An 8,077-nucleotide genomic window follows, 5' to 3' on the forward strand; every position below is an offset into this window, starting at 1 on the left:
AGTAGTGGTTGTAATGCATTAGATGAAGCTGTATTAGTGGAGTAGTGGTTGTAATGCATTAGATGAAGCTGTATTAGTGGAGTAGTGGAGTAGTGGTTGTAATGCATTAGATGAAGCTGTATTAGTGGAGTAGTGGTTGTAATGCATTAGATGAAGCTGTATTAGTGGAGTAGTGGTTGTAATGCATTAGATGAAGCTGTATTAGCGGAGTAGTGGTTGTAATGCATTAGATGAAGCTGTATTAGTGGAGTAGTGGAGTAGTGGTTGTAATGCATTAGATGAAGCTGTATTAGTGGAGTAGTGGTTGTAATGCATTAGATGAAGCTGTATTAGTGGAGTAGTGGTTGTAACGTATTAGATGAAGCTGTATTAGTGGAGTAGTGGTTGTAATGCATTAGATGAAGCTGTATTAGTGTGGTAGTGGTTGTAATGCATTAGATGAAGCTGTATTAGCGGAGTAGTGGTTGTAATGCATTAGATGAAGCTGTGTTAGTGGAGTAGTGGTTGTAATGCATTAGATGAAGCTGTATTAGTGGAGTAGTGGTTGTAATGCATTAGATGAAGCTGTATTAGTGGAGTAGTGGTTGTAATGCATTAGATGAAGCTGTATTAGCGGAGTAGTGGTTGTAATGCATTAGATGAAGCTGTATTAGTGGAGTAGTGGAGTAGTGGTTGTAATGCATTAGATGAAGCTGTATTAGTGGAGTAGTGGTTGTAATGCATTAGATGAAGCTGTATTAGTGGAGTAGTGGTTGTAATGCATTAGATGAAGCTGTGTTAGTGGAGTAGTGGTTGTAATACATTAGATGAAGCTGTATTAGTGTAGTAGTGGTTGTAATGCATTAGATGAAGCTGTATTAGTGTAGTAGTGGTTGTAATGCATTAGATGAAGCTGTATTAGTGTAGTAGTGGTTGTAATGCATTAGATGAAGCTGTATTAGTGGAGTAGTGGTTGTAATACATTAGATGAAGCTGTATTAGTGTAGTAGTGGTTGTAATGCATTAGATGAAGCTGTATTAGTGTAGTAGTGGTTGTAATGCATTAGATGAAGCTGTATTAGTGGAGTAGTGGTTGTAATGCATTAGATGAAGCTGTGTTAGTGGAGTAGTGGTTGTAATGCATTAGATGAAGCTGTATTAGTGGAGTAGTGGTTGTAATACATTAGATGAAGCTGTATTAGTGTAGTAGTGGTTGTAATGCATTAGATGAAGCTGTATTAGCGGAGTAGTGGTTGTAATGCATTAGATGATGAATAAGTTCTACAGGAGGAAGAAGACAGCTTCAGACACTACTGAAACAGCAGGAGGAGGAGCAGGAGGAAGAGGACAGCTTCGGACAATACTGAAACAGCAGGAGGAGCAGCAGCAGCAGGAGGAGGAAGAGGACAGCTTCAGACACTACTGAAACAGCAGGAGGAGGAAGAGTACCGCTTCAGACACTACTGAAACAGCAGGAGGAAAAGGTGCAGCAGCAGGAGGAGGAAGAGGACAGCTTCAGACACTACTGAAACAGCAGGAGGAAAAGGTGCAGCAGCAGGAGGAGGTGGAGTAGGTGCAGAAGCAGGAGGAAAAGGTGCAGAAGCAGGAAGATAAAGAGCAGGAGCAGCAGGAGGAGTAACAGAAGGTATACTAGCAGGAGCAGCAGCAGGAGGAGTAACAGAAGGTATACTAGCAGGAGCAGCAGTAGGAGTATCACTACTAGCTTTGGGATTACCATTAGGAGTACCAGGAGGAGCAACGGGAGCAACAGGAGTAACAGAAGGCGTACTAGGAGGAGCAACAGGAGTAACAGAAGGCGTACTAGGAGGAGTAACAGAAGGCGTACTAGGAGGAGCAACAGGAGTAGGAGTAACAGAAGGCGTACCAGCAACAGTAGGAGTATCACTACTGGCTTTGGGAATACCAGCAGGAATAGTAGGAGTATCACTACTGGCTTTGGGAATACCAGCAGGAATAGTAGGAAAATCACTACTGGCTTTGGGAAAACCAGCAGGAATAGCAGGAGTATCACTACTGGCTTTGGGAAAACCAGCAGGAATAGCAGGAGTATCACTACTGGCTTTGGGAAAACCAGCAGGAATAGCAGGAGTATCACTACTGGCTTTGGGAAAACCAGCAGGAATAGTAGGAATATCACTACTGGCTTTGGGAAAACCAGCAGGAATAGCAGGAGTATCACTACTGGCTTTGGGAAAACCAGCAGGAATAGCAGGAGTATCACTACTGGCTTTGGGAAAACCAGCAGGAATAGTAGGAGTATCACTACTGGCTTTGGGAAAACCAGCAGGAATAGTAGGAGTATCACTACTGGCTTTGGGAAAACCAGCAGGAATAGCAGGAGTAGCAGCAGTAACAGCAGTAGCATTTGCAGAGATTTTTCAAAAACGTACACCGAAATCTACAAGGAGCTGGGTGGAAAAGAGAAAGCCTCTGAAAAGGTAGTACAGAGCTGGTTAACAACTATTAAACTACTTGAGAGGATATCGTTTTCAGAATTGTGTTTGTTTCTCTAGTTGAGACTAATGTAAAATGTACATGTTCAAATGATACAAACATAAATATACCTTTATGGAAGGAACTTGAGTACTTATTAAAATCAGTCTCCCTCTTATTTATCGTCATACTTTTTTTTAACGGGGCCCCCAAAAAACGTGTTCTTACAGTTACAATGTAAATGTTACTCTTATGTTTGTGTTGTGAAACATGGGTCATTTCATGGCGTTTTTAAAATAACATTACATTTCATTTGTCTATTGTGCCTTGCATGCATTTTAAATATAAATATTTTATTGTACCATTATTAAAATGGGTGTGGCGTTAGATGCACCATGATCAAACATGTCTGAGATTCCATTACGGGTTAACGTTATACAGGAAATAAATGTGAACCTCCCATGTCCCCTGTATTCAGACTCAATGCGTTGACAGAAAATCGACTTTGTGGGGATTCATTTCGTTTCGGAGTCGGGTGGATAGAAGATCCTACAGCCACTTTGTTCATTTGAAGACAGAGGTAACGTTTAGATGTGTCATCTGCTCCCGCGGTAACCATAGGCTACTGCAGCGTTCCATAAAAATAATATATTTAAACTTAACAATAATACTGTGTCATTTAGGATCATATTGAGACAGTTGTATATCTTGTTCATGCTGTACTGCAACATACAAAAATAAATCAAGATTACACAATCCGTGATGTCACTACTTTCAGTTTGAATAGGTCTACGATACATCTTGCCATCTACTGGGCAGGTTGTGTTACAACCTACATTGGATACTCCTCATTGTGTCGAAGAGATGGCTGTGACGTGGAACACATTGTTAAAGTAACTGAATGTGTAAATCGATATGATTACTATAGGATGGTCAAAGATGTTTGTAATTTCAGAGCGTCCACCAGGAGAAAGATATGGCATCTCCGTCTGGTACAGGTAAGTCTGTCAGGGTTGTGGAGAAGTTCTGAAATCTATTTTTAATCTACTAGAGCATGTTGTCAGTACAATGTGCTTTGTTTTTATATCAACAGTGGAGAGGAAGAGGAGAGCTAGCATTTCAGTACCTCCCCACAGTAAGTATTGACTGAGCAGTGTTCTCTTTTCACACACATCAGGTGGCAGGCTGCCTAGCGGTTCAGAGCATTGGGCCAGTAACAAAAAAGTAACAGCTTCCAATCCCCGTGCTGACTAGGGCACATCAGATTTCTCACCTAGTTGCTCCAGGGTCACCTGAGATAATAGCTGATCCCTTGCCCCCACTCTCAGGGTGAGATATGAAGAAAAAAAATGTAAAAAGCCAATACACACTTGTACATGTGAGAACAATATTATTATTATTATTAATAATAACAATAATAATAAAGGGTGCTTACATTTATCTTAACACCATATTCTGGCAAGTCCACAGTCAGGGGAAATACATTGTTTTAATGCCTTTGTTTTGCACTGAATATTGCTGATAAACAAAGGACATGAAGTCTATTAAAAAAGGTGCAATATGTCACTTTTTGGGAGACCACACCCAAATTCACATAGAAATTTGACTTATAGATCTGTCATTCTCATTGGAAGCAAGTCCAAGAAGCGGTAGATAGGTCCTATTTCTAGGCTTCCCTGGCTGAAGTTTCATTTTCGCATCTTTTACTTTGTTTCGTACAGCAGCTTAAAAACAGCTGGAAATACAATGTTTAGAGAAAATATATTTCACAGCAGTGTAGACGGCACAGTGATTCTGGTCAATCAGCTGTTGTTTGCTAGGGATGGAGCAAAAGTGTGACCCCAATCAGGCCCTTGAGGACTGGAGTCGCCCACCCCGTTGATCTACACTACACACACTTGTTTTGTCACAATCTGAAACTAGGCTGACGATCACAATTTATCAACCAGGAAATGGCAGAGTGATATCTGTATAGTGTACCTTCAAAGTCTGTCTGTAACTGTTTCTTCTATAGTGTCTGAAGAACCAAATAACTAACTGATCTGAGGATTGTTCTGCTTGGTCCAGTTGGAGCAGGGAAGAGTGCCACAGGAAATACCATCCTTGGGAGAGAGGCCTTTAAAGTGGACTCAGTCACCAAGGCATGCGAGAAACAGAGTAGGGAGGCAAATGGGAGGAAGATTGAAGTGTTGGACACCCCAGGACTCGGCGAGGACAGGAGAAGCGAGATAGCCAGATGCATCATGGACAAGACAGTCCCGGGTCCCCGTGTGTTCCTGCTGGTGATTCGGCTGGGGGTAAGGTTGACAGAGGACGAGAGGAACACTGAAGTGGATCCAGCAGACCGTCGGACAAGATGCCTCAGACTACACCATGATATTAGTCACCTGTGCAGATTCACCCCGTCTCAGAGGAAACACAGTGAATGACTACGTGAAACAGAACCAAAACCTACAGACACTCATCGACAGCTGTGGAGGCAGATATCACTCATTTAATAATGACGATAGGGAGGCCCACAATCAGGTCACAGAGCTGCTGGAGAAGATAGAAGAGATGGTGGAGGTGAATAAAGTGGGGCACTACACCAATGAGATGGAGCAGAACGCTCAGAGTGACATCACAGCCCAGATGGAGCAGAATGCTCAGAGTGACATCACAGCCCAGATGGAGCAGAATGCTCAGAGTGACATCACAGCCCAGATGGAGCAGAATGCTCAGAGTGACATCACAGCCCAGATGGAGCAGAATGCTCAGAGTGACATCACAGCCCAGATGGAGCAGAATGCTCAGAGTGACATCACAGCCCAGATGGAGCAGAACGCTCAGAGAGACATCACAGCCCAGATGGAGCAGAATGCTCAGAGAGACATCACAGCCCAGAAGATAAAGAGCAGGTCTACAACTTGGGGCGCTACAGCAGCAGCTCTTCTGGCGGCAGCCATTACATTGTTAATACTCTCAGGAGTAGTGAGAGTAGCGGGACCAACAGACCTAGTGGAACCAACAGTAGCAACCGGACCAGCATTGGGAATAGCAAAGCTAGCGAGATCAAGAGGAAGAGCCGGACCAGCATTGGTAGTACCAACAGAAGTAACGCGAGCAGCAGTCGGACCAGCATTGGAAGAAATAAAAGGAGTATTGGGAGTACTAGTAGGAGTAGCAGGCGTAGCATTGGTAGCACTTGCAGGGGTAGATGGACTAGCATTGGTAGTAGCAGCAGGTATGGCAGGTGTAGCAGGGTCAGCAGTAGGAGTTGCAGGACTAGCATTGGGAGTACCAGCAGGAGTAGCAATAATAGCAGGAACAGGAGTAGCGGGACTGGCAGGAGTAGAATTAGCAAAGAACTTCCAATGGTATCACAATAGACAGCATACTGGACAGGAGAGGGGTGGAAAACAGAAAGCCTCCTAAGATAAGTACAGATCTGGTTACCACAAAGAAATTCCTAGATGGGATAGTTCTGAAGTGTAAAATAGATTAAAGTCTGGGCGGGATGGCTGAGAGGTAACACAGTGGGTATGTCTGCATGAACAGAAAGAGAGGGTGGACCTTTGACCTTTTATTGAATAGATGTGTATCTTTGGCCTTCGTAGTGTTCAGACGGTGTAACTGTTAACAAAATGATGGCAATGTCAAGGAACAAACAAAAACACAATGTTGATGCAAAACAGAAGCACCTGGTAAATAAAAGGGCAAACATAGCCAAATGAAGGACTCCGCATGCTAGTGTTACAAAATGAGCCAATAAGAGAAGTGCACAACAACCAAACAGGAAGAAAATATCAATCTACATACCTTGGCCAACCGCTCACAGGCCAACCGCTCACCACAGGCAGACCGCTCACCACAGGCAGACCGCTCACCACAGGCAGACCGCTCACCACAGGCAGACCGCTCACCACAGGCAGACCGCTCACCACAGGCAGACCGCTCACCACAGGCAGACCGCTCACCACAGGCAAATGCACCTCTGAGTGGTCTGTGCTGTTTGGTTGAGAGATAACTAATGACTGCATGTAATTTAAAGGGATAGCCCCACCTCTTTCAGGTGGTGGCGATCTAGTTGATTAGTTGTGTGTGTCGACCAATGAGAAGCAGGCTCCCCTCCTACTCGGGAGGGGTTTCGTACAAGTACTTGTTTCTCTTGGAAGAAACATTTAAATGCTTTTTTTTTTAATTGTGTTGAAACCATGATCTTATATCCCGTTGAGTATTGTTGGTCTATTGCCCTTTCATTTATTTATTTTTTATCTTCACCATTTTTTATGGGATGTTTAGGGATCAAACTAAATGTGTTCTTACAGTTTCAATGTATACACTATTACTATCATGTCTGTGTTGTGAAACATGGGTCAATTCATGGTGTTTTTATAGTAACCCATGAAGGATATTTAACCGACTCTATTCTGTCCCTGTGTACCTTGCATGCATGTAAGAAAATAGAACACCAACTACTTGATTGAGATTTTTATTGCCGTTTTGTTAAACTAAATGGTTATTCCAAGGAAAATGTGATTTATTTATGTACTGCTGTCTGCTGTCTAAAGGTGGCGCCAACGTAGAGGGCCGCCTCACTTCTAGTTCTTAGGAAACTTTGCAGTATTTTTTTTGTTCATGTATTATTTCTTACATTGTTAGCCAAGAAAATGTTATGTGTTATTACATATAACTGGGAATAACTATTTTTTCACAAGCATTTCGCTACACTCGCAATAACATCTGCTAACCACGTGTATGTGACCAATAACATCTGCTAACCACGTGTATGTGACCAATAACATCTGCTAACCATGTGTATGTTACCAATAACATCTGCTAACCATGTGTATGTGACCAATAACATCTGCTAACCATGTGTATGTGACCAATAACATCTGCTAACCATGTGTATGTGACCAATAACATCTGCTAACCACGTGTATGTGACCAATAACATCTGCTAACCACGTGTATGTGACCAATAACATCTGCTAACCATGTGTATGTCACCAATAACATCTGCTAACCATGTGTATGTGACCAATAACATCTGCTAACCATGTGTATGTGACCAATAACATCTGCTAACCATGTGTATGTAACCAATAACATCTGCTAACCATGTGTATGTCACCAATAACATCTGCTAACCATGTGTATGTCACCAATAACATCTGCTAACCATGTGTATGTGACCAATAACATCTGCTAACCATGTGTATGTCACCAATAACATCTGCTAACCATGTGTCTGTGACCAATAACATCTGCTAACCATGTGTCTGTGACCAATAACATCTGCTAACCATGTGTATGTGACCAATAACATCTGCTAACCATGTGTATGTGACCAATAACATCTGCTAACCACGTGTATGTTCACCAATAACATCTGCTAACCATGTGTATGTGACCAATAACATCTGCTAACCACGTGTATGTTCACCAATAACATCTGCTAACCACGTGTATGTTCACCAATAACATCTGCTAACCATGAGTATGTGACCAATAACATCTGCTAACCATGTGTATGTGACCAATAACATCTGCTAACCATGTGTATGTAACCAATAACATCTGCTAACCATGTGTATGTCACCAATAACATCTGCTAACCATGTGTATGTCACCAATAACATCTGCTAACCATGTGTATGTG

At 42.5% G+C, this 8,077-nt stretch overlaps 1 protein-coding gene across 1 annotated transcript; it reads left to right on the forward strand.

The window, feature by feature from the left end:
* The first annotated feature begins 1,977 nt into the window (after window positions 1-1,977).
* LOC110518985 lies at window positions 1,978-7,211 on the forward strand. The gene is made up of 5 exons (XM_036948851.1): window positions 1,978-2,438; window positions 2,912-3,013; window positions 3,389-3,431; window positions 3,527-3,568; window positions 4,448-7,211. The coding sequence occupies exon 5, from the start codon at window positions 4,807-4,809 to the stop codon at window positions 5,845-5,847; it is 1,041 nt and encodes a 346-aa protein (XP_036804746.1). The 5' UTR covers window positions 1,978-2,438; window positions 2,912-3,013; window positions 3,389-3,431; window positions 3,527-3,568; window positions 4,448-4,806; the 3' UTR covers window positions 5,848-7,211.
* The last annotated feature ends 866 nt before the right edge of the window (window positions 7,212-8,077 follow it).

Source organism: Oncorhynchus mykiss, chromosome 17 (assembly GCF_013265735.2).
Source record: "Oncorhynchus mykiss isolate Arlee chromosome 17, USDA_OmykA_1.1, whole genome shotgun sequence".
In the NCBI taxonomy this organism is placed as follows: Eukaryota; Metazoa; Chordata; class Actinopteri; order Salmoniformes; family Salmonidae; genus Oncorhynchus; species Oncorhynchus mykiss.

Bases quoted from the DNA above. Each gene is read 5' to 3' on its own strand.
- LOC110518985 (XM_036948851.1), top strand. From the start codon at position 4,807: ATGATATTAGTCACCTGTGCAGATTCACCCCGTCTCAGAGGAAACACA.